This window comes from Lissotriton helveticus, chromosome 5_1, assembly GCF_964261635.1.
Source record: "Lissotriton helveticus chromosome 5_1, aLisHel1.1, whole genome shotgun sequence".
Lineage (NCBI taxonomy): Eukaryota > Metazoa > Chordata > Amphibia > Caudata > Salamandridae > Lissotriton > Lissotriton helveticus.
Window position 1 is genome coordinate 40,006,894 of NC_136065.1, and position 25,627 is coordinate 40,032,520.

Consider the following 25,627-nt stretch of genomic DNA (forward strand, 5'->3'; position numbering starts at 1 on the left):
GACAGACGCACAGACACACCCACTGCACACGGAGAGGGACAGACACACAGACACACCCGCTGCACACGGAGAGGGACAGACGCACAGACACACCCACTGCACACAGGGAGGGGCAGACAAACAGACACACCCACTGCACACAGAGAGGGACAGACGCGCAGACACACCCACTGCACACAGGGAGGGACAGACGCACAGACACACCCTCTGCACACAGGGAGGGACTGACGCACAGACACACCCACTGCACACAGGGAGGGACAGACGCACAGACACACCCACTGCACACAGAGAGGGACAGACGCGCAGACACACCCACTGCACACAGGGAGGGACAGACGCACAGACACACCCACTGCACACAGGGAGGGACAGACGCACAGACACACCCACTGCACACAGACTGCACACAGAGAGGGACAGACGCACAGACACATCCAATGCACACAGGGATGGACAGACGCACAGACACACCCACTGCACACAGAGAGGGACAGACGCACAGACACACCCACTGCACACAGGGAGGGACAGACGCACAGACACACCCTCTGCACACAGGGAGGGACAGACGCACAGACACACCCACTGCACACGGAGAGGGACAGACGCACAGACGCACAGACACACCCACTCCATAAAGAGAGAAACAAAACTTACCTTCACTTCCTGCATTTCTGCATCATGGCGGCGGCAGCTCAGCTCGGGAACCTCCAGGAAGAGGCCACTTGTTCCATCTGTTTGGATTATTTCACTGATCCGGTGACTATTGATTGTGGACACAACTTCTGCCGCTCTTGCATCACTCAGAGCTGGAAGGGGAGAGATGGAAACCTATCCTGTCCTCAGTGCAGGGATACATCTGGGCAAAGCCTCCGACCCAACAGGCAGCTGGGGAACATGGTGGAAATGGTAAAACAGTTTCATTTGTCCCCCGTGAAGCCCCAAGGGGAGAATATGTGTGAGAAACATGGCGAGAAACTGAGGCTCTTCTGTGCAGAGGATCAGAGGATGATATGCTGGGTCTGCCGGGAGTCCAAGGAGCACAAAACTCACTCAGCAAAGCCTATAGAGGAGGCTGCAGAGGAGCACAAGGTATGTGCGAGGGCATTCAGGGATTCCAAAGTCCCGCTGTGAGCTCCGTTGAGCAACCTGCAGAGGAGCACAAGGGGTGTGTGTGTGTGTGTGTGTGTGGGGAGGGTGTGTGTGTGTGGGGGGGGTGTGTGTGGGGAGGGTGTGTGTGTGGGGGGGGTGTGTGTGTGTGGGGGGGTGTGTGTGTGGGTGTGTGTGTGTGTGTGCGTGTGGGGGGGGGGCCGACAAGTGAAGGTCACTGGGTACGGCTGTGGAAATTCGGGGATCATAAAACCCTCTGTGAGCCCCATCAGGGAGGCAGCCTGAGAGCGGGAGCTCTGTGTGACAGTGTTCAGAGATGATAAGTCATTCAGTGCACCCCATATAGGAAGCTGCAGAAGAGCACAAGGTGTGTGTGTGGGTGATCAGGATTCACAAGTGAATACACTACTGGAGTCGCATAGGAGATGCAGTGTGTCGGGGTATTCAGGGTTCAAAGGCACCCTGCGGGTCCCACATAAATAGTATTGAATTGCAATTGCATTTGTATAGTGCTTACTACCTCTGACGAGGCGTCAAAGCGCTTTTTTAGCAGTAGCACGCTACTCCGGATCCCATAAAGGATTAGTGTTGAATTAGTAAAGTGAAATATGAAAAGTAGTTTGAGTGGTGGGTAGGGTAGTCAGTTATTTGGACTCAGAAGGTTAGCGGAGGGATAGAAGAGGGGAAAAAGGTTTGCATTTATAAAGCGCTTGCTACCCCTGATGGGGTGTTGAAGCGCTTTTTTGACGAGTAGCACGATTTTGAAACCATATTAAGAAATTGGGGAAAAAATACATAAAAATACATTTAGTTTGTATGCTCCCAAAGAAAAAAGGAATATAAAAAGGAAACACGCATCAGACGTGCAGGACGTGAGGAGAACACATGGCATTGCATGAATACAGAGAAGAGAGATGAAGTATAGAAGTATGAAGCATCTTTAACTTAGATGAAAAGGGGTTGATTTGTTGTGTATGGATTGGAGAAGGAAGAATAGGAATAAATCTCAATAAGAATGAGGAAAAAATGGAAAAAGTGATGAGGAGATGGCCAAGGCGAAGCCAGAGTGAAGGAAGGAGTATTTTTTAGGTCTCGTGGTGTTAAATGCGCGAGCGCGGTCTCGCCAGAGACCTATTGTTAGCGACGCAGCTTTCCAGGAGACAGGACCTGGCCACGCGCATGGCGATCGGAGCGGGCCATGCGCGCGAACGCTCTCGCTGTGGCAATCTCCTGTCTCCTGGGAAGCTCCAACACACACGCATGCGCACACACAGAGGCACACACACGAGCGCCCATGCACGCACGCACACATACATACAGAGACACTCCCCTCGCCCCGTCGGACACATACATACACACACACACACACACACACACACACACACACAAGTGCACCGAGCCCCCCGCCGTCACACACGTACACACACGCGCACACACACACGAGTGCACCGAGCCCCCCGCTGTCGCACACATACACACACGCGCGCACACACACACACACACACACACACACGTGCACCAAGACCCCCTCCTACCTCCTACAATTAAGGCCCACTTACCGCCATTCCGGACTTCAGCCGCCACCGCGGGTCTCTCCCCCTGGCATGGGAGCCCCGCGTCACCACTGCTCATTACTAGTTCTCAATGGACATCCCTGCTCGCGTCTGACACAGCAAGGGTTAATCCTGTGGGCGGGCGTGTGGCCTCAGACTGGAGCAGACCATGCCCTCCTCGGAGGGGGCGGAGTTCAGGCACTTGGGGCCAGATGTAGGTGTCTAAATACCGGTCGGAAACGGCCGAAAATACCGATTTTCTGCCGTTTCCGACCGGTATTTGGACATTGGTATGTAGGGCTTTGAAAAAACATGCAGATTCGGTAATTTTACCGAATCAGTAATTTTACAGATTCGGTAAAATTACCGATCGGTAAAATTACCGAATCTGTATTTTCTTATGTAGGTAGCACTTTAAACAGTGCTACAGGGCCTTTAGAATTCGTTATTTACCATGGAATACTATTCCATGGTAAATAACGATTTCCAGTGTACATGCACATCTGTGCATGTACACCGGTGCCATGTGGCACACAGACATGCCCTAAGGGCATGTCTGTGTGTCACATGGCACACAAGCCAGGAACAGGGGTGCAACAGGGTGTCAAAGTGACACCCTGTCACCCTTGCAAAATCGGTAATTTTACCGATTCTGTAATTACAGAATCGGTATTTCCCATTGATTCCTATGGGCTTCAAAGCCCATAGGAATCAATGAGAAATACTGATTCGGTATTTACAGAATCGGTAAATACCGAATCTTAACGATTCGGTATTTAGAGATTCTGAAATATCTAAATCTCCCCCCTTCATATTTACCACTTCTTAAATACCGAATCGGTAAAATTCGGTATTTAAGAAGTGGTAAATATGAATTACCTACATCGGGCCCTTGGTTCCCAAGCACTGTGAGTTTACAGCTGCTGCCTCCGCCCTCCCCCTCGGCCCGTCGATCCCAAATGACATGACATGACATGTCCGGCGCAGGATGAGAGGAGGAAGGAGCGGAAGCTGGAAAGAGGCAGGTGAGAGTCGGGGTAGGGGCGCCAGCGGGCAGACGGGGAAGGAGGGCGCCCCGAGAGCACCTCCTCACGCTGCCCCGGGGATGGAGGGAGCGGTCACCTGCTCCCAGGAGGAGTCCACCCCGCTCCCTCCTCACGTTTCTCTGCTCCGTGTTCAGGCTGAACAGCAGCCGTGGCAGATCAGATCTCCTGGTGCCCGGCGGCAGAGATCTCCTGTTGGCCCAATCGTGGCCCTGCCTTGGAAGTCATTGCTTGTGAAAGGAATACATGCTTTGAACGCCCCACATTACTACCTTGTCGTTAATACCTGGGTATTAACTCTGTAGTTTTGCTTAGAGCTGCAGCAATAGCATGATGACAACCCTCATTGGCAAAGCCAATAGGTCTCGCCTCTGGGACCCCAGATGTTGTGCAGCATGCTTAAAGAATAAAAAGAAAAGCCTTTGAGTCTGCAGCTCCCTCACCCTCACACACCCTCACTCGCCGTTACAGCCTCACACCCTTCACAACCCTCTCACCCTCACACCCTCACCCTCACACACCACATCACTCGGGAACACCACTGCATCACTCTGGGACACCACCACATCACTCTGGGACACCACCACATCACTCTGGGACACCACCACATCACTCTGGGACACCACCACATCACTCGGGGACACCACCACATCAGCTAACCATTCACAAACAATGTTTATATACCAATTGCAAATAAAAAATTAAAAAATTAATGTAAAGCATTGTCATTTACAATGCCAGTAACTCAAACTTTAATGATGCGAGACCTATTGCATTGTAAATGTTTGTTAAGTGATTAAAAGCAAGCTGTCAGGCTCCATTGGAGCCAGGGGACACACAGGTTCAATGGACCTCAGTTGAGGGGGTTTGAGTCTGTTCCCTCATGTGTCCTGGGGCTGACCTATCAGGACTTGGAAGAGCGAACATTAAGTGCACCCCTTTGGCACTTGCCTCGCAGGGCAGCAGGGCAAGCAGCCAAGGCTTACCAGAGAGGTGGAGGAGGGAGAGAGACTCCCAGGCTTACCAGGGAGGTGGAGGAGGGAGAGAGACTCCACCAGGGAGGTGGAGGAGGGAGAGAGACTCCACCAGAGTCTAACCAAACACGGCCCAATAAATCAACTGTTCAGACAGTGCTTTGTATCAGGAAACACACTTTAATCTATATCAACATCATGTGCTACACAAATGCAGGATTAATAATACAAAAACACTGTAAATCGTTCTGGGAAAATAAGAAAGCCAGTATCGGTGATCGAGTGATCCAGCCCTGGTCCAAGGCTCTGCAGGAAGAGGCCTGTCCGCTCAGTTTCCTTTCGCCAAACTGTGCCCTTCTTTAGTACGAGAAGATGAAAGGCAATTTAACAGTCACCCATGTCACTCCCGGGTCTCTAGGCCCACGCTGGCACGTTTACGTCCTGGGGGCTCGTGTGAGTGAGTCGCCTCAAGACCCAGATGGGGGCTGCAGCGGACATAAAGCAGGCATGGGCTCGCCACGACCACTTGCAGTCCCACTCTCCCCTTCAAACAAAGCCGACCATGAACCCTTTGAACAGAGAGCTCCATGCATTTCAAGGGGTGCCCCTCACCTGACCTGGAGAGAACCCCTCGGAGCTCAGCAGGAAGCCCTGGAGCAGGGACTCAGGAGCTCAGTCCACATTAGATGCTGGTGTATGTATTCCCTCAGCACACCTGACCTGGAGAGAACCCCTCAAAGCTCAGCAGGAAGCCCTGGAGCAGGGACTCAGGAGCTCAGTCCACATTAGATGCTGGTTTATCTATTCCCTCAGCACACCTGACCTGGAGAGAACCCCTCAGAGCTCATAGGAAGCCCTGGAGCAGTGACTCAGGAGCTCAGTCCACATTAGATGCTGGTGTATGTATTCCCTCAGCACACCTGACCTGGAGAGACCCCTCAGAGCTCATAGGAAGCCCTGGAGCAGTGACTCAGGAGCTCAGTCCACATTAGATGCTGGTGTATGTATTCCCTCAGCACACCTGACCTGGAGAGACCCCTCAGAGCTCATAGGAAGCCCTGGAGCAGTGACCCAGGAGCTCAGTCCACATTAGATGCTGGTGTATCTATTCCCTCAGCTCACCTGACCTGGAGACAAGCCCTTCAGATCTCATAGGAAGCCCTGGAGCAGCGACTCAGGAGCTCAGTCCACATTAGATGCTGGTTTGTGTATTCCCTCAGCACACCTGACCTGGAAAGAACCTCTCAGAGCTCATAAGAAGCCCTGGAGCAGTGACTCAGGATCTCAGTCCACATTAGATGCTGGTGTATCTATTCCCTCAGCTCACCTGACCTGGAGAGAACCCCTCAGAGCTCAGCATGAAGCCCTGGAGCAGTCACGCAGGAGCTCAGTCCACATTAGATGCTGGTTTGTGTATTCCCTCAGCTCACCTGACCCGGAGAGAACCCCTCAGAGCTCATAGGAAGCCCTGGAGCAGGGACTCTGGAGCTCAGTCCACATTAGATGCTGGTTTATGTATTCCCTCAGCACACCTGACCTGGAGAGAACCCCTCAGAGCTCATAGGAAGCCCTGGAGCAGGGACTCAGGAGCTCAGTCCACATTAGATGCTGGTTTATCTATTCCCTCAGCACACCTGACCTGGAGAGAACCCCTCAGAGCTCATAGGAAGCCCTGGAGCAGTGACTCAGGAGCTCAGTCCACATTAGATGCTGGTTTATGTATTCCCTCAGCTCACCTGACCCGGAGAGAACCCCTCAGAGCTCATAGGAAGCCCTGGAGCAGGGACTCTGGAGCTCAGTCCACATTAGATGCTGGTTTATGTATTCCCTCAGCTCACCTGACCTGGAGAGAACCTCTCAGAGCTCATAAGAAGCCCTGGAGCAGCGACTCAGGAGCTCAGTCCACATTAGATGCTGGTGTATCTATTCCCTCAGCTCACCTGACCTGGAGAGAACCCCTCAGAGCTCAGCATGAAGCCCTGGAGCAGTGACTCAGGAGCTCAGTCCACATTAGATGCTGGTTTGTGTATTCCCTCAGCTCACCTGACCCGGAGAGAACCCCTCAGAGCTCATAGGAAGCCCTGGAGCAGGGACTCTGGAGCTCAGTCCACATTAGATGCTGGTTTATGTATTCCCTCAGCTCACCTGCCCTGGAGAGAACCCCTCCGAGCTCATAGGAAGCCCTGGAGCAGGGACTCAGGAGCTCAGTCCACATTAGATGCTGGTTTATCTATTCCCTCAGCACACCTGACCTGGAGAGAACCCCTCAGAGCTCATAGGAAGCCCTGGAGCAGTCACGCAGGAGCTTAGTCCACATTAGATGCTGGTGTATCTATTCCCTCAGCACACCTGAACTGGAGAGAACCCCTCAGAGCTCAGTAGGAAGCCCTGGAGCAGTCACGCAGGAGCTTAGTCCACATTAGATGCTGGTGTATCTATTCCCTCAGCACACCTGACTGGAGAGAACCTCTCAGAGCTCCGGAGGAAGCCCTGGAGCAGTGACTCAGGAGCTTAGTCCACATTAGATGCTGGTGTATCTATTCCCTCAGCACAGTGCTGTGCTTCGCTCGAGGTTGTTCTGAAACCTTGTGTATCAATCTACAGACACTCAAGCCACACTCTCCTTCCAACTCTCAGCAGGAAGTCTGGATGGTGACAGGAGTATTTTATTCAGAGAATCCCACAATGGAGAAGAAAGGGGAAAGAAGTCTTTCAGCTGTGCATGTCTCAGTCTTTGGTGAGTGACACCCCAGGTGAAGAGAAGGGCAGGTCATGGTCAAAGACTTACCCTTCCCTTCTCAAGAGGCGGCTGTCTCCTACCTAAGTACATCACCCATGACCTGCTAGAGGAGATACCCGAAGGAATACAAAGGCCGCCGCTGCACTTCTAAGGATAGAGGGGTCCCCAGTCATCCCACACAGGGACTCCCATAAGATTCATGAACATCTGCAATAAACACTGTACATCTGGCAGGCTAACCCCGACCTCTATCATACTTACAGTGGAGATTCAAGATGGCACCCCGTCCCTACAGCCATCCGTGGCGCGCACACAAGGTCCATTCTACTATGACCACATAGTGTCCAAATCCGCTGGATGCAACAAAGAACCCAGAAGACTGGTCAGACATGTCACACCGGCAAGACCAGAAGGTCAAGACATCACTGGGGCAAACAGGTAAAAAGGCCTTTTCTATCACCACAAATCCAAACACAGTCAAGAGCTGACGGTCGCCACTATGAAGAACATGCATGTTGCCCCTACCCCTGGCCACAGAAACGAGCTAAGCCACGAACTCTGAGCAGACGCTTTATGATGGCCAGGGCATTTTCAGACAGACAAGCAGACAACAGATTTCAAAGAAGCAAAAACAGTATAGGAGTTTTAAGTAAAACAGTAGGAAAGGGTAAAAGGGCAACACGGCTGAGAGGTGGAGAAACGTAGACCAGAGAGGACACAAGCTGGAGGGAAGAGTGAAACTGAAGAAGACGAGCAAGAAGTCACCAGATGCATAACGACTCGCTGTCCTAGAGCTGCCTACCACAGAGATGGGTTTCAGAAGGTTATTGATGATCAAGGAATACTCTTCCCATTCAAACCCTTCAACAGCAGCTCAAAGGATTTATCAGCAAAGTGAAATGGTTGTCCAAGAGCACAAGGTATGTGCGTGGGTGTTCATGATTCACAAGTGAATACATTACTGGAGTCTCCCAAAAGATGCAATATCTGGGTGTTCAGGGATCAAAGACACCCTGCGGGTCCCACATAAAAGGTTGTCCAATCGCACAAGGTATGGGAGTTGGATTTCAGAGCAATACACGACATTTAAATCAGCTATTAGGGATCACAGGTTAGTCGCACCTCCTAGAAGAGGGCAAGGGATCTCTGTGATCACTCAGGGATCACCAATAACTCTGTGAATCTCCATGGGTCCCTGGAGAAGGGACCTCTGTGATCACTCAGGGATCACCGTTCACTCTGTGGGTCTCTGTGGGTCCCTGGAAGGGACCTCTGTGATCATTCAGGGATCACCGTTCACTCTGTGGGTCTCTGCGGGTCCATAGAGAAGGGACCTCTGTGGTCATTCAGGGATCACCGTTCACTCTGTGGGTCTCCGCGGGTCCCTGAAGGGACCTCTGTGATCACTCAGGGATCACCGTTCACTCTGTGGGTCTCCGCGGGTCCCTGAAGGGACCTCAGTGGTCATTCAGGGATCACCGTTCACTCTGTGGGTCTCCGTGGGTCCCTGGTGAAGGTTGCCCACGCGCATTAGGTGCGTTTGTTAGTTGTAAGTGAGTTTCAAAGTGTGACCCGTGTAAGAAACTGCAGAAGATCGCGCTGGGTGTCTGTCAGAGCCCCGAGGTTTCCACCTCGCACCACATAAGCAGCTGCAGATTATTATTATTATTATTATTATTATATTTAATTTTATACAGCGCAAAGCTACCCGGAGGTTTCCCGGCGCTAAACAAAAGAGAGAGAACGGGGTAGTTACAAAGAACAAACTTTTACCAACCAAAAGAGTCTATAAGTTAAATAACCAGGTCTTAAGGTCTCTGCGGAACCTTAGATAGCAGGATTCAGTGCGTAAGGAAAGAGGTAGAGTATTCCACAGGGAAGGAGCCAAATAAGCGAATGAGCGGCCGCCCATTCTGGCTCTCCTAATACGAGGCACCTGATATCTATATTGGGTAGACGAACGAAGAGTGCGGGGGGGACAATAGTGGTGAACCAGAGTGCTTAAATAAAGAGGGGCAGTACCTGACTTGATATGGTGCATAATACAGAGGGCTTTAAATTTAGAACGGCTTTCGATTCGAAGCCAGTGGAGACTGCGCAAAGAAGCCGAGGTGGAAGAGGTTCTCGGGAGATTGCAGAGTAATCGAACAGTCATGTTTTGGACCGTCTGAAGTTTACGAGTCACCTCCTTACATGCACCCAGGAGAAGGACATTCCCATAGTCCAACCGAGATGTAATTAACGCTTGGACTACGGTTCTCTGGGTGTCATGGGGAAGCATCCATATGATATTTCTCAGCTACTTGAGGATGGTAATACAGGTGGCCGAGACCTTGATCACATGTTGCCTCATCGACAGCTGATCATCAAATATGATGCCTAGGTTGCGACCTGTTTTGGAGGGAACAGGTATGGGACCCATTTGCTGTGGCCAATGGTGGGGGCCCCAGAGTGTGGTATTGTGGCCAAATAGGAGAAGCTCTGTCTTATCCCCATTTAGTTTAAATTTGTTGTTATGCACCCAACTAGCTATATTATTGAGACCAGAGAGGAGAGATGATGTGGTAGAGTGTTGGCCTGTGGAAAGTGAGTAGATGATCTGAGTATCATCCGCGTAAGAATAAATAATAAGTCCGGCTTGTTCCGCAATGGTAGCAAGGGGTCTAACATATAAGTTGAAAAATAGTGGACTCAGAATAGAGCCCTGCGGAACGCCATGAGTGGAATGATGGATTTTTGAAGCTGAGGAGGGGGAAAAAACTTGAAACGTGCGGTCGGAGAGATGGCTGGCCAGCCAACCGAGAGCTGAGCCACTGATGCCGATGGACTTGATGGCAGTAAGAAGGATGGAGTGGGAAACAGTGTCGAAAGCGGCACTCAAATCCAATAGGATGAGTGCCACAGTTTCCCCTCTGTCTACCTGGCACCGAATGGCCTCAGAGACCCCAAGAAGAGTAGACTCGGTTGAGAAGCCAGCCCTAAAACCAAACTGAGACTGATGGAGAAAGTTGCCTGATTCAATGTGAGTGGTGAGCTGTTTGTTAACATGCTTTTCCAGGATTTTGGAACAGACCGGAAGAAGTGAGATGGGACGGAAATTAGCTGGATTGTTGGGATCAACGTTGGCCTTCTTCAGTAGGGGCACAATCATCGCGTGCTTCCACGTACTCGGAACCTTGGCTTCTTTGAGTGAGGCATTGACGAGTTCCAAAATCAAAGTGAGTGCATGCGAATCAAGAGATAAAAGGATTTGTGGGGGCATCGGGTCCAGGGGGAACCAGATTTAATGCAACCCAAGATATTCTGCAGCGAATTGATAGTGAGGGGGTCCCATGCAGTCAGCTGAAGCGGGGAGGGCGAATCCCTTAGCGTATTTGTTTCTAATTCATGCAAGGGTAAGGACATGACCTGCTCAGCAGGGGAAGTAGTGTGAGTAGGAGCTCCAAAATTAGTATAAATGGTCTCGATTTTGGCAGTGAAAATTTCTGCCAGGGAGTTACATTGCATTTCATTCAAGCAGGGAGCCTTGGGCAGGCAGGACATGCCTGAAAGTTCCTGCACTGCTTTAAATAAGGCTTTAGGTCGGTTCTGAGCATTAAGAATGGTTCGATTTACATGTTCCGCCCTGGCTGTGTTACAAAGAGAGTGGTATTTAGTAAGAGCATCTTTGTAAGTTCGTTTCGCCCCCGGGTCATAATCCACGCGTCATTTCCGTTCCAACTTTTTACATATAGATTTCTCCTTTTTTAATTGCTCAGTGAACCATGGGGCAGGGGAATGACGCAAGTTGTGTGTTTATATTTGCGTAAGGGAACACATGCATTGAACGCGGAGGTAAGCCAATTTTGTAAAACAGCCTCCTCCTCAATGGTGGCCATGTTAATAGGAGGTCTAGTATCCTTAAGACAGGCATTCAGTTTTTTAAAATCTAGATTCTTCCAATTTCTGCCAGCTCTAGGAGGCGTGGAGTTACCCGAAGAAATCGGCACACAGTGAATTTTTATAGAAAAACTAACTATGTAATGATCTGACCAGGGAATGGGCCTAGGGGGTTTACAAGCTAAAGTGTCTAAATTGGAAAAAAATGGGATCTAACAAGTTTCCTGCCTTGTGAGTGGGGCCAGAGTTATGCAGGGAGATATTCAGTGCTGCTAAATCCTGTATAAGGTGTGTACTGGTGGGGCAGGATGCAACGTTAAGATGTAAGTTAAGGTCTCCAAGGACCAAAAAATTGGTTGAATGCAAGAGTAACAGAACAATATAGTCAGGGAATGAAGAGGCCCAAGTACTGCCCGTGCCAGGTGGACGGTAGACGAGAATGCCCGAAAGAGTGTAGTTGGGGGAGAGCAGAAGTTTAAACAGGCCGGCTTCACAGTTAGGAATAGCTAGGTGTTCCCATTTACAAGAATAGGTTCTTTTAAAAATGATTGCTATACCGCCTCCCTCTTTTCCCACTCTATTTTTGCCTACATAAGTGTAGTCATCGGGGAGGGCCGAGGCTAAGTCGGGGCCCGAGCTGTCGTTCAGCCAAGTCTCCGTGAGAAACATAGCAGCTGGTTGAGTGGAAGTGATGAGGTCAAGGATGTCGTTCCTATGCTTCGGTAAGGACCTGCAATTTAGGCTGATAAAAGTGAGGTCAGCGGGGGAATTAAAGGGTTTGTGCCGTGATGGGGTTTGCGGAAAATTAGAGGAGGCTATATCAATTAAAGAGGGAAGGGATAATAAGGATAGATTGCATTCCGGACAACTTAAAGGGGCATGGAGGCAGGACAGAAGGGGGTGGTGCCGTGAACATTGTAAAGGCTTGAGACTCATCAGGGTCTCACTAGAGTACGAAAAAGTAGCTTTTGAAGAGGCAAGGGGGGTGGCCCCTGGTCCCGTCTGGTCGCGGACGGGCGCAGACGGGCAGGACTCTGGCACGACTCCGGCGCACCACCGTCGCGCCCGCTGCGCGCGTCCGCTGCGCGTCGGCCAGCACATCGGTTATGTAGGGAGGAGGCGGCAGGAAGACTAGACCGCTCCCCCCACTTCCGCCGGAAGTGAGTGCAAAAGAGGAAAGTAAGAACTCCCTCCACCCTGCAGATAATCAGAAGTCCTATGTATGTGGGTGTTTTGGGATACCAAGATATACTGAAAGGGTTTAATGGTTAAAGCAGTGTGTAGCGCCTGGGCTCTCACATTTGTCGGTGTTAGAAGACTTGGGGGCATATTTACAAGGGCATGGCACCACAGGAACATCACTTTTAATGACGTTCCTGTGGCGCAATGCCCTGCTCCATATTTACAAGGTGGCCTTAAGTCACTTAATGTGGCTTAACGTCACCTTGTAAATCTGCCCCTTACCGCAGCAGTTCGCAGCAAAGGGAGAGGCTATGGGTGTTGCTCTGAGTGTTCCACCACAAAACCCATTGTTTTTTGATGCTGCGCCTTATTTACAAGGGTGGTGTAATCATGGGGCAGCACCAAAAAAAGACCAGGGAAACCTGGTCTTAAACAGGTGCAACGAGGAGAAATGATTCATTTCTCCTCGTTTTTGCTGTTTCCATGTTTGCTGCATTCTGCAGCACAGGCAGAAACAAGAATTCGCCATTAGTAATTGTTCATGTGCAGAAAGTGGTCCCTTCCTGCACATAAACAATCATTAAAAAATTAGGTTTTTCAACTTTTATATGTGCTGCATTCTTAAGCACACATAGATATTACTAATCGCCATTAGTGATTGTTTATGTGCAAATGAACAATCATTCCCTGCAACGCAGGCACCCTTGTGGCGCTAGGCAGCTACATTTAGTGCCATCACTAGGGAAAATGCAGGAGTGCGCCGCATTCTTGCAAATATGGCGCATCCCTGTGTTTCAAAACTGTTGAGGCGTGGAGTTAGCAATTGTGGCTTAACACCGCTCTCTGAATGTTGCTTGTAAATATGCCTCTTGATGTGGCATGGTAAGGCTATCTTAGGAGCTCATGTAGTTATGGTGCACAGCAGAAGGGGTGCAGTAATGCAGGGTGTGGCACATGGTTATAGAACATGGCAGAAGAGGTGCAGTAATGCGGGGTGGCACACACGGTCTCGGGTCATGGTGCACAGCAGAACAGGTGGAGAGGCAGAGGTGCAGTAATGCCCGGTGTCACATGGGCTCTCAATGGCATCGGCACACATGACTCTGGCAGTGCAGGTCACCTTGTAAGACACACCAGCTTCACACGATCATCAGACACAGAGAAGTGCGGCGAATGCAGGCCAGGTGTGCTAGAGTTACAGCTTCAAGGCACACTTGATCTGGGACCCCTCGCAGGATGAATGCATGAATGCATGTCATGCTGGGCAGTGATTACAGGGCCTGATCTTGGCTGTTTAGATGTCTCCGACCGCCTTCCTTTCAGTTGCTGAACACTCACCCCAGGCTCCGGGTGATCCGGACGAGTCCTCTCCTCGCAGGCCGTCCACCTCCGGGGTCCTTCAGCAGCAGCAGTGTTTCTTCCTCAGTCCTGGGGTCTAGCGCCTCTGGGGTCCTTCAGCAGCAACAGTGTTTCTTCCTCGGTCCTGGGGTCTCGCTCCTCTGGGGTCCTTCAGCAGCAGCAGTGTTTCTTCCTCAGTCCTGGGGTCTAGCGCCTCTGGGGTCCTTCAGCAGCAACAGTGTTTCTTCCTCGGTCCCGGGGTCTAGCGGCTCCGGGGTCCTTCAGCAGCAGCAGTGTTTCTTCCTCGGTCCAGGGGTCTAGCGCCTCTGGGGTCCTTAAGCAGCAGCAGTGTTTCTTCCTGGGGTCTAGCGCCTCCGGGGTCCTTCAGCAGCAGCAGTGTTTCTTCCTCCGTCCTGGGGTCTAGCGCCTCTGGGGTCCTTCAGCAGCAGCAGTGTTTCTTCCTCGGTCCCGGGGTCTTGCACCTCTGGGGTCCTTCAGCAGCAGCAGTGTTTCTTCCTCGGTCCCGGGGTCTAGCGCCTCTGGGGTCCTTCAGCAGCAGCAGTGTTTCTTCCTCGGTCCTGGGGTCTAGCGCCTCCGGGTCCTTCAGCAGCAGCAGTGTTTCTTCCTCGGTTCCAGGGTCTAGCGCCTCTGGGGTCCTTCAGCAGCAGCAGTGTTTCTTAATCAGTCCCGGGGTCTATCCCCTCCGGGGTCCTTCAGCAGCAGTGTTTCTTCCTCGGTCCTGGAGTCTAGCGCCTCCGGGGTCCTTCAGTAGCAGCAGTGTTTCTTCCTCAGTCCCCGGGTCTAGCGCCTCCGGGTCCTTCAGCAGCAGCAGTGTTTCTTCCTCAGTGCCGGGGTCTAGCGACTCTGGGGTCCTTCAGCAGCAGCAGTGTTTCTTCCTCAGTCCTGGGGTCTAGCGCCTCTGGGGTCCTTCAGCAGCAGCAGTGTTTCTTCCTCTGTCCTGGGGTGTAGCGCCTCCGGGGTCCTTCAGCAGCAGCAGTGTTTCTTCCTCGGTCCTGGGGTCTAGCGCCTCCGGGGTCCTTCAGCAGCAGCAGTGTTTCTTCCTCAGTCCTGGGGTCTTGCACCTCTGGGGTCCTTCAGCAGCAGCAGTGTTTCTTCCTCGGTCCTGGGGTCTAGTGCCTCCGGGGTCCTTCAGCAGCAGTAGCGTTTCTTCCTCGGTCCTGGGGTCTTGCACCTCCAGGGTCCTCCAGCAGCAGTGTTTCTTCCTCGGTCCCGGGGTCTAGCGCCTCTGGGGTCCTTCAGCAGCAGCAGTGTTTCTTCCTCGGTCCTGGGGTCTATCCCCTCCGGGGTCCTTCAGCAGCAGCAGTGTTTCTACCTCGGTCCTGGGGTATTGCATCTCCAGGGTCCTTCAGCAGCAGTGTTTCTTCCTCAGTCTTGGGGTCTAGCGCCTCTGGGGTCCCTCAGCAGCAGCAGTGTTTCTTCCTCGGTCCTGGGGTCTAGCGCCTCCGGGGTCCTTCAGCAGCAACAGTGTTTCTTCCTCGGTCCTGGGGTCTATCCCCTCCGGGGTCCTTCAGCAGCAGCAGTGTTTCTTCCTCGGTCCTGGGGTCTAGCGCCTCCCGGTTCCTTCAGCAGCAGCAGTGTCTCTTCCTCAGTCCTGGGGTCTAGTGCCTCCGGGGTCCTTCAGCAGCAGTGTTTCTTCCTCAGTCCCGGGGTCTAGCGCCTCCGGGGTCCCTCAGCAGCAGCAGTGTTTCTTCCTCGGTCCCGGGGTCTAGCGCCTCCGGGGTCCTTCAGCAGCAGTGTTTCTTCCTCGGTCCTGGGGTCTAGCGCCTCCGGGGTCCTTCAGCAGCAGTGTTTCTTCCTCGGTCCCGGGGTCTTGCGCCTCCGGGGTCCTTCAGCAGCAGCAGTGTTTCTTCCTCGGTCCTGGGGTCTAGCGCCTCTGGGGTCCTTCAGCAGCAGCAGTGTTTCTTCCTCGGTCCCTGGGTCCAGCGCCTCCGGCGTCCTTCAGCAGCAGCAGTGTTTCTTCCTCGGTCCCGGGGTCCAGCGCCTCCGGCGTCCTTCAGCAGCAGCAGTGTTTCTTCCTCGGTCCCGGGGTCTAGCGCCTCCGGGGTCCTTCAGCAGCAGCAGTGTTTCTTTCTCAGTCCTGGGGTCTAGCGCCTCCGGGGTCCTTCAGCAGCAGCAGTGTTTCTTCCTCGGTCCTGGGGTCTAGTGCCTCCGGGGTCCTTCAGCAGAAGCAGTGTTTCTTCCTCGGTCCCTGGGTCTAGCGCCTCTGTCGTCCTTCAGCAGCAGCAGTGTTTCTTCCTCGGTCCCGGGGTCTAGTGCCTCTAGGATCCCTCAGCAGCAGCAGTGTTTCTTCCTCGGTCCCGGGGTCTATCCCCTCCGGGGTCCTTCAGCAGCAGCAGTGTTTCTTCCTCGGTCCTGGGGTCTTGCACCTCCAGGGTCCTTCAGCAGCAGTGTTTCTTCCCCAGTCTTGGGTTCTAGCGCCTCTGGGGTCCCTCAGCAGCAGCAGTGTTTCTTCCTCGGTTCCGGGGTCTAGCGCCTCTGGGGTCCTTCAGCAGCAGCAGTGTTTCTTCCTCGGTCCTGGGGTCTAGCGCCTCCGGGGTCCTTCAGCAGCAACAGTGTTTCTTCCTCGGTCCTGGGGTCTAGCGCCTCCGGGGTCCTTAAGCAGCAGCAGTGTTTCTTCCTCAGTCCCGGGGTCTAGCGCCTCTGGGGTCCTTCAGCAGCAGCAGTGTTTCTTCCTCAGTCCTGGGGTCTAGCGCCTCTGGGGTCCTTCAGCAGCAGCAGTGTTTCTTCCTCTGTCCTGGGGTGTAGCGCCTCCGGGGTCCTTCAGCAGCAGTGTTTCTTCCTCGGTCCTGGGGTCTAGCTCCTCTGGGGTCCTTCAGCAGCAGCAGTGTTTCTACCTCAGTCCTGGGGTCTATCCCTTCCAGGGTCCTTCAGCAGCAGCAGTGTTTCTTCCTCGGTCCTGGGGTCTATCCCCTCCGGGGTCCTTCAGCAGCAGCAGTGTTTCTTCCTCGGTCCTGGGGTCTTGCACCTCCAGGGTCCTTCAGCAGCAGTGTTTCTTCCTCGGTCCCGGGGTCTAGCTCCTCTGTGGTCCTTCAGCAGCAGCAGTGTTTCTACCTCAGTCCTGGGGTCTATCCCTTCCGGGGTCCTTCAGCAGCAGCAGTGTTTCTTCCTCGGTCCTGGGGTCTATCCCCTCCGGGGTCCTTCAGCAGCAGCAGTGTTTCTTCCTCGGTCCTGGGGTCTAGCTCCTCTGGGGTCCCTCAGCAGCAGCAGTGTTTCTTCCTCGGTCCTGGGGTCTAGCGCCTCCGGGGTCCTTCAGCAGCAGCAGTGTTTCTTCCTCAGTCCTGGGGTCTTGCACCTCTGGGGTCCGTCAGCAGCAGCAGTGTTTCTTCCTCGGTCCTGGGGTCTAGTGCCTCCGGGGTCCTTCAGCAGCAGCAGCGTTTCTTCCTCGGTCCTGGGGTCTTGCACCTCCAGGGTCCTTCAGCAGCAGTGTTTCTTCCTCTGTCCCGGGGTCTAGCGCCTCTGGGTTCCTTCAGCAGCAGCAGTGTTTCTTCCTCGGTCCCGGGGTCTAGCGCCTCTGGGGTCCTTCAGCAGCAGCAATGTTTCTTCCTCGGTCCTGGGGTCTATCCCCTCCGGGGTCCTTCAGCAGCAGCAGTGTTTCTACCTTGGTCCTGGGGTCTTGCATCTCCAGGGTCCTTCAGCAGCAGTAGTGTTTCTTCCTCAGTCTTGGGGTCTAGCGCCTCTGGGGTCCCTCAGCAGCAGCAGTGTTTCTTCCTCGGTCCTGGGGTCTAGCGCCTCCGGGGTCCTTCAGCAGCAACAGTGTTTCTTCCTCGGTCCTGGGGTCTATCCCCTCCGGGGTCCTTCAGCAGCAGCAGTGTTTCTTCCTCGGTCCTGGGGTCTAGCGCCTCCGGGTTCCTTCAGCAGCAGCAGTGTCTCTTCCTCAGTCCTGGGGTCTAGTGCCTCCGGGTCCTTCAGCAGCAGCAGCGTTTCTTCCTCGGTCCCGGGGTCTAGCGCCTCCGGGGTCCTTCAGCAGCAGTGTTTCTTCCTCGGTCCTGGGGTCTAGCGCCTCCGGGGTCCTTCAGCAGCAGCAGTGTTTCTTCCTCGGTCCTGGGGTCTAGCGCCTCTGGGGTCCTTCAGCAGCAGCAGTGTTTCTTCCTCGGTCCCGGGGTCCAGCGCCTCCGGCGTCCTTCAGCAGCAGCAGTGTTTCTTCCTCGGTCCCGGGGTCTAGCACCTCTGGGGTCCTTCAGCAGCAGCAGTGTTTCTTCCTCTGTCCTGGGGTCTAGCGCCTCTGGGGTCCTTCAGCAGCAGTGTTTCTTCCTCGGTTCCGGGGTCTAGTGCCTCTGGGGTACTTCAGCAGCAGCAGTGTTTCTTCCTCGGTCCCGGGGTCTAGCGCCTCTGGGGTCCCTCAGCAGCAGCAGTTTTTCTTCCTCGGTCCTGGGGTCTAGCGCCTCTGGGGTCCTTCAGCAGCAGCAGTGTTTCCTTCTCCGTCCTGGGGTCTATCCCCCCTGGGGTCTTTCAGCAGCAGCAGTGTTTCTTCCTCAGTCCCGGGGTCTAGCGCCTCCGGGGTCCTTCAGCAGCAGTGTTTCTTCCTCGGTCCTGGGGTCTAGCGCCTCCGGGGTCCTTCAGCAGCAGCAGCAGTGTTTCTTCCTCGGTCCTGGGGTCTTGCGCCTCTGGGGTCCTTCAGCAGCAGCAGTGTTTCTTCCTCGGTCCTGGGGTCTATCCCCTCCGGGGTCCCTCAGCAGCAGCAGTGTTTCTTCCTCGCTCCTGGGGTCTGGCGCCTCCGGGGTCCTTCAGTAGCAGCAGTGTTTCTTCCTCAGTCCCCGGGTCTAGCGCCTCCGGGGTCCTTCAGCAGCAGCAGTATTTCTTCCTCAGTCCCGGGGTCTAGCGCCTCTGGGGTCCTTCAGCAGCAGCAGTGTTTCTTCCTCAGTCCTTGGGTCTAGCGCCTCTGGCGTCCTTCAGCAGCTGCTGTGTTTCTTCCTCTGTCCTGGGGTCTAGCGGCTCTGGGGTCCTTCAGCAGCAGCAGTGTTTCTTCCTCCGTCCTTGGGTCTAGCGCCTCTGGGGTCCTTCAGCAGCAGCAGTGTTTCTTCCTCTGTCCTGGGATGTAGCGCCTCCGGGGTCCTTCAGCAGCAGCAGTGTTTCTTCCTCGGTCCTGGGGTCTAGCTCCTCTGGGGTCCTTCAGCAGCAGCAGTGTTTCTACCTCAGTCCTGGGGTCTATCCCTTCCGGGGTCCTTCAGCAGCAGCAGTGTTTCTTCCTCGGTCCTGGGGTCTTGCACCTCCAGGGTCCTTCAGCAGCAGTGTTTCTTCCTCGGTCCCGGGGTCTAGCGCCTCTGGGATCCTTCAGCAGCAGCAGTGTTTCTTCCTCGGTCCTGGGGTCTATCCCATCCGGGGTCCTTCAGCAGGAGCAGTATTTCTTCCTCGGTCCTGGGGTCTTGCATCTCCAGGGTCCTTCAGCAGCATTGTTTCTTCCTCAGTCTTGGGGGTCTAGCGCCTCTGGAGTCCCTCAGCAGCAGCAGTGTTTCTTCCTCGGTCCTGGGGTCTAGCGCCTCCGGGGTCCTTCAGCAGCAACAGTGTTTCTTCCTCGGTCCTGGAGGTCTAGCGCCTCCGGGTTCCTTCAGCAGCAGCAGTGTCTCTTCCTCAGTCCTGGGGTCTAGCGCCTCTGGGGTCCTTCAGCAGCAGCAGTGTTTCTTCCTCGGTCCTGGGGTCTAGCGCCTCTGGGGTCCTTCAGCAGCAGCAGTGTTTCTTCCTCGGTCCCGGGGTCTAGCGCCTCCGGCGTCCTTCAGCAGCAGCAGTGTTTCTTCCTCGGTCCCGGGGTCTAGCGCCTCCGGGGTCCCTAAGCAGCAGCAGTATTTCTTCCTCGGTCCTGGGGTCTAGCGCCTCTGGGGTCCTTCAGCAGCAGCAGTGTTTCTTCCTCTGTCCTGGGGTCTAGCGCCTCCGGGGTCCCTCAGCAGCAGCAGTGTTTCTTCCTCGGTCCTGGGTTCTAGCGCCTCCAGGGTCCTTCAGTAGCAGCAGTGTTTCTTCCTCCGTCCTGGGGTCTATCCCCTCCGGGGTCCTTCAGCAGCAGCAGTGTTTCTTCCTCGGTCCTGGGGTCTAGCACCTCCTGGGGTCCTTCAGCAGCAGCAGTGTTTCTTCCTCGGTCTTGGGGTCTTGCGCCTCTGGGGTCCTTCAGCAGCAGCAGTGTTTCTTCCTCGGTCCTGGGGTCTTGCACCTCTGGGGTCCTTCAGCAGCAGCAGTGTTTCTTCCTCGGTCCCGGGGTCTAGCGCCTCCGGGGTCCCTCAGCAGCAGCAGTTTTTCATCCTCGGTCCTGGGGTCTAGCGCCTCTGGGGTCCTTCAGCAGCAGCAGTGTTTCTTCCTCCGTCCTGGGGTCTATCCCCCCTGGGGTCTTTCATCAGCAGCAGTGTTTCTTCCTCGGTCCTGGGGTCTAGCGCCTCCGGGGCCTTCAGCAGCAGCAGCAGTGTTTCTTCCTCGGTCCCGGGGTCTTGCGACTCTGGGGTCCTTCAGCAGCAGCAGTGTTTCTTCCTCGGTCCTGGGGTCTTGCACCTCTGGGGTCCTTCAGCAGCAGTGTTTCTTCCTCGGTCCTGAGGTCTATCCCCTCCGGGGTCCCTCAGCAGCAGCAGTGTTTCTTCCTTGCTCCTGGAGTCTAGCGCCTCTGGGGTCCTTCAGCAGCAGCAGTGTTTCTTCCTCGGTCCTGGGGTCTAGCTCCTCTGGGGTCCTTCAGCAGCAGCAGTGTTTTTTCCTCAGTCCTGGGGTCTATCCCCTCTGGGGTCCTACAGCAGCAGCAGTGTTTCTTCCTCGGTCCCGGGGTCTAGCGCCTCTGGGGTCCTTCAGGAGGAGCAGTGTTTCTTCCTCGGTCCTGGGGTCTAGCGCCTCAGGGGTCCCTCAGCAGCAGCAGTGTTTCTTCCTCAGTCCTGGGGTCTATCCCCTCCGGGGTCCTTCAGCTGCAGCAGTGTTTCTTTCTCGGTCCCGGGGTCTAGCGCCTTCGGGGTTCTTCAGCAGCAGCAGTGTTTCTTCCTCGGTCCTGGGGTTTAGCACCTCCGGGGTCCTTCAGCAGCAGCAGTGTTTCTTCCTCGGTCCCGGGGTCTAGCGCCTCCGGGGTCCTTCAGCAGCAGCAGTGTTTCTTCCTCGGTCCTGTGGTCTAGCACCTCCGGGGTCCTTCAGCAGCAGCAGTGTTTCTTCCTCGGTCCTGGGGTCTAGCGCCTCCGGGGTCCTTCAGCAGCAGTAGTGTTTCTTCCTCAGTCCTTGGGGCTAGCGCCTCTGGGGTCCTTCAGCAGCAGCAGTGTTTCTTCATCTGTCCTGGGGTCTAGCTCCTCTGGGGTCCTTCAGCAGCAGCAGTGTTTCTTCCTCAGTCCTTGGGTCTAGCGCCTCTGGGGTCCTTCAGCAGCAGCAGTGTTTCTTCCTCGGTCCTGGGGTCTAGCTCCTCTGGGGTCCTTCAGCAGCAGCAGTGTTTCTACCTCAGTCCTGGGGTCTATCCCTTCCGGGGTCCTTCAGCAGCAGCAGTGTTTCTTCCTCGGTCCTGGGGTCTTGCACCTCCAGGGTCCTTCAGCAGCAGTGTTTCTTCCTCGGTCCCGGGGTCTAGCGCCTCTGGGGTCCTTCAGCAGCAGCAGTGTTTCTTCCTCGGTCCTGGGGTCTATCCCCTCCGGGGTCCTTCAGCAGGAGCAGTATTTCTTCCTCGGTCCTGGGGTCTTGCATCTCCAGGGTCCTTCAGCAGCATTGTTTCTTCCTCAGTCTTGGGGGTCTAGCGCCTCTGGGGTCCCTCAGCAGCAGCATTGTTTCTTCCTCGGTCCTGGGGTCTAGCGCCTCCGGGGTCCTTCAGCAGCAACAGTGTTTCTTCCTCGGTCCTGGAGGTCTAGCGCCTCCGGGGCCTTCAGCAGCAGCAGCAGTGTTTCTTCCTCGGTCCCGGGGTCTTGTGACTCTGGGGTCCTTCAGCAGCAGCAGTGTTTCTTCCTCGGTCCTGGGGTCTTGCACCTCTGGGGTCCTTCAGCAGCAGTGTTTCTTCCTCGGTCCTGGGGTCTATCCCCTCCGGGGTCCCTCAGCAGCAGCAGTGTTTCTTCCTTGCTCCTGGGGTCTAGCGCCTCTGGGGTCCTTCAGCAGCAGCAGTGTTTCTTCCTCGGTCCTGGGGTCTTGCTCCTCTGGGGTCCTTCAGCAGCAGCAGTGTTTCTTCCTCAGTCCTGGGGTCTATCCCCTCTGGGGTCCTACAGCAGCAGCAGTGTTTCTTCCTCGGTCCCGGGGTCTAGCGCCTCTGGGGTCCTTCAGGAGGAGCAGTGTTTCTTCCTCGGTCCTGGGGTCTAGCGCCTCAGGGGTCCCTCAGCAGCAGCAGTGTTTCTTCCTCAGTCCTGGGGTCTATCCCCTCCGGGGTCCTTCAGCTGCAGCAGTGTTTCTTTCTCGGTCCCGGGGTCTAGCGCCTTCGGGGTTCTTCAGCAGCAGCAGTGTTTCTTCCTCGGTCCTGGGGTTTAGCACCTCCGGGGTCCTTCAGCAGCAGCAGTGTTTCTTCCTCGGTCCCGGGGTCTAGCGCCTCCGGGGTCCTTCAGCAGCAGCAGTGTTTCTTCCTCGGTCCTGTGGTCTAGCACCTCCGGGGTCCTTCAGCAGCAGCAGTGTTTCTTCCTCGGTCCTGGGGTCTAGCGCCTCCGGGGTCCTTCAGCAGCAGTAGTGTTTCTTCCTCAGTCCTTGGGGCTAGCGCCTCTGGGGTCCTTCAGCAGCAGCAGTGTTTCTTCATCTGTCCTGGGGTCTAGCTCCTCTGGGGTCCTTCAGCAGCAGCAGTGTTTCTTCCTCAGTCCTTGGGTCTAGCGCCTCTGGGGTCCTTCAGCAGCAGCAGTGTTTCTTCCTCGGTCCTGGGGTCTAGCTCCTCTGGGGTCCTTCAGCAGCAGCAGTGTTTCTACCTCAGTCCTGGGGTCTATCCCTTCCGGGGTCCTTCAGCAGCAGCAGTGTTTCTTCCTCGGTCCTGGGGTCTTGCACCTCCAGGGTCCTTCAGCAGCAGTGTTTCTTCCTCGGTCCCGGGGTCTAGCGCCTCTGGGGTCCTTCAGCAGCAGCAGTGTTTCTTCCTCGGTCCTGGGGTCTATCCCCTCCGGGGTCCTTCAGCAGGAGCAGTATTTCTTCCTCGGTCCTGGGGTCTTGCATCTCCAGGGTCCTTCAGCAGCATTGTTTCTTCCTCAGTCTTGGGGGTCTAGCGCCTCTGGGGTCCCTCAGCAGCAGCATTGTTTCTTCCTCGGTCCTGGGGTCTAGCGCCTCCGGGGTCCTTCAGCAGCAACAGTGTTTCTTCCTCGGTCCTGGAGGTCTAGCGCCTCCGGGGCCTTCAGCAGCAGCAGCAGTGTTTCTTCCTCGGTCCCGGGGTCTTGTGACTCTGGGGTCCTTCAGCAGCAGCAGTGTTTCTTCCTCGGTCCTGGGGTCTTGCACCTCTGGGGTCCTTCAGCAGCAGTGTTTCTTCCTCGGTCCTGGGGTCTATCCCCTCCGGGGTCCCTCAGCAGCAGCAGTGTTTCTTCCTTGCTCCTGGGGTCTAGCGCCTCTGGGGTCCTTCAGCAGCAGCAGTGTTTCTTCCTCGGTCCTGGGGTCTTGCTCCTCTGGGGTCCTTCAGCAGCAGCAGTGTTTCTTCCTCAGTCCTGGGGTCTATCCCCTCTGGGGTCCTACAGCAGCAGCAGTGTTTCTTCCTCGGTCCCGGGGTCTAGCGCCTCTGGGGTCCTTCAGGAGGAGCAGGGTTTCTTCCTCGGTCCTTGGGTCTATCCCCTCCGGGGTCCTTCAGCAGCAGCAGTGTTTCTTCCTCGGTCCTGGGGTTTAGCACCTCCGGGGTCCTTCAGCAGCAGCAGTGTTTCTTCCTCGGTCCCGGGGTCTAGCGCCTCCGGGGTCCCTCAGCAGCAGCAGTGTTTCTTCCTCAGTCCCAGGGTCTAGCGCTTCCGGGGTCCTTCAGCAGGAGCAAAGTTTCTTCCTCGGTCCTGGGGTCTAGCGCCTCCGGGTTTCTTCAGCAGCAGCAGTGTCTCTTCCTCAGTCCTGGGGTCTAGTGCCTCCGGGGTTCTTCAGCAGCAGCAGCGTTTCTTCCTCGGTCCCGGGGTCTTGCCCCTCTGGGGTCCTTCAGCAGCAGCAGTGTTTCTTCCTCGGTCCTGGGGTCTAGCGCCTCTGGGGTCCTTCAGCAGCAGTGTTTCTTCCTTGGTCCTGAGGTCTAGCGCCTCCGTGGTCCTTCAGCAGCAGCACTGTTTGTTCCTCAGTCCTGGGTTCTAGCGCCTCTGGGGTCCTTCAGCAGCAGCAGTGTTTCTTCCTCGGTCCTGGGGTCTAGCGCCTCCGGGGTCCTTCAGCAGCAGCAGTGTTTCTTCCTCTGTCCTGGGGTCTAGCGCCTCCCGGGTCCTTCAGCAGCAGCAGTGTTTCTTCCTCGGTCCTGGGGTCTAGCTCCTCTGGGGTCCTTCAGCAGGAGCAGTGTTTCTACCTCAGTCCTGGGGTCTATCCCTTCCGGGGTCCTTCAGCAGCAGCAGTGTTTCTTCCTCGGTCCTGCGGTCTAGCGCCTCCGGGGTCCTTCAGCAGCAGTGTTTCTTCCTCGGTCCTTGGGCCTATCCACTCCGGGGTCCTTCAGCAGCAGCAGTGTTTCTTCCTCGGTCCTGGGGTCTTGCACCTCCAGGGTCCTTCAGCAGCAGTGTTTCTTCCTCGGTCCCGGGGTCTATCCCCTCCGGGGTCCTTCAGCAGCAGCAGTGTTTCTTACTTGGTCCTGGGTTCTAGCGCCTCTGGGGTCCTTCAGCAGCAGCAGTGTTTCTTCCTCTGTCCTGGGGTGTAGCGCCTCTGGGGTCCTTCAGCAGCAGCAGTGTTTCTTCCTCAGTCCTGGGGTCTAGCGCCTCTGGGGTCCTTCAGCAGCAGCAGTGTTTCTTCCTCGGTCCTGGAGTCTAGCGCCTCCGGGGTCCTTCAGCAGCAGCAGTGTTTCTTCATCGGTCCTGCGGTCTAGCACCTCCGGGGTCCTTCAGCAGCAGCAGTGTTTCTTCCTCGGTCGTCCTTCAGCAGCAGCAGTGTTTCTTCCTCGTCCCGGGGTCTAGCGCCTATGGGGTCCTTCAGCAGAAGCAGTGTCTCTTCCTCGGTCCCGGGGTCTAGCGCCTCTGGGGTCCTTCAGCAGCAGTGTTTCTTCCTCGGTCCTGGGGTGTAGTGCCTCCGGGGTCCTTCAGCAGCGGCAGTGTTTCTTCCTCGGTCCTGGGGTCTAGCTCCTCTGGGGTCCTTCAGCAGCAGCAGTGTTTCTACCTCAGTCCTGGGGTCTATCCTCTCCGGGTCCTTCAGCAGCAGCAGTGTTTCTTCCTCGGTCCCGGGGTCTAGCGCCTCTGGGGTCCTTCAGCAGCAGCAGTGTTTCTTCCTCAGTCCCGGGGTTTAGCGCGTCCGGGGTCCTTCAGCAGCAGCAGCGTTTCTTCCTCGGTCCTGGGGTCTTGCACCTCCAGGGTCCTTCAGCAGCAGCAGTGTTTCTTCCTCCGTCCTGGGGTCTATCCCCCCTGGGGTCTTTCAGCAGCAGCAGTGTTTCTTCCTCGGTCCTGGGGTCTTGCGCCTCTGGGGTCCTTCAGCAGCAGTGTTTCTTCCTCGGTCCTGGGGTCTATCCCCTCCGGGGTCCCTCAGCAGCAGCAGTGTTTCTTCCTCGCTCCTGGGGTCTAGCGCCTCTGGGGTCCTTCAGCAGCAGTAGTGTTTCTTCCTCAGTCCTGGGGTCTATCCCCTCTGGGGTCCTACAGCAGCAGCAGTGTTTCTTCCTCGGTCCTGGGGTCTAGCTCCTCTGGGGTCCTTCAGCAGCAGCAGTGTTTCTACCTCAGTCCTGGGGTCTATCCCCTCCGGGTCCTTCAGCAGCAGCAGTGTTTCTTCCTCGGTCCCGGGGTCTAGCGCCTCTGGGGTCCTTCAGCAGCAGCAGTGTTT

The 25,627-nt window shown here is 55.4% G+C and overlaps 1 protein-coding gene across 1 annotated transcript in view; it reads left to right on the forward strand.

Moving 5' to 3' along the window:
• The first annotated feature begins 684 nt into the window (after positions 1 to 684).
• The window catches only part of LOC144752932 (E3 ubiquitin-protein ligase TRIM39-like), a 331,687-nt gene continuing 306,744 nt past the window's right edge, over positions 685 to 25,627 (forward strand). Inside the window, exon 1 of the mRNA XM_078640749.1 lies at positions 685 to 1,095. Coding sequence (XP_078496875.1) covers positions 685 to 1,095 — 411 coding nt within the window. The remainder of the gene's footprint in view (positions 1,096 to 25,627) is intronic.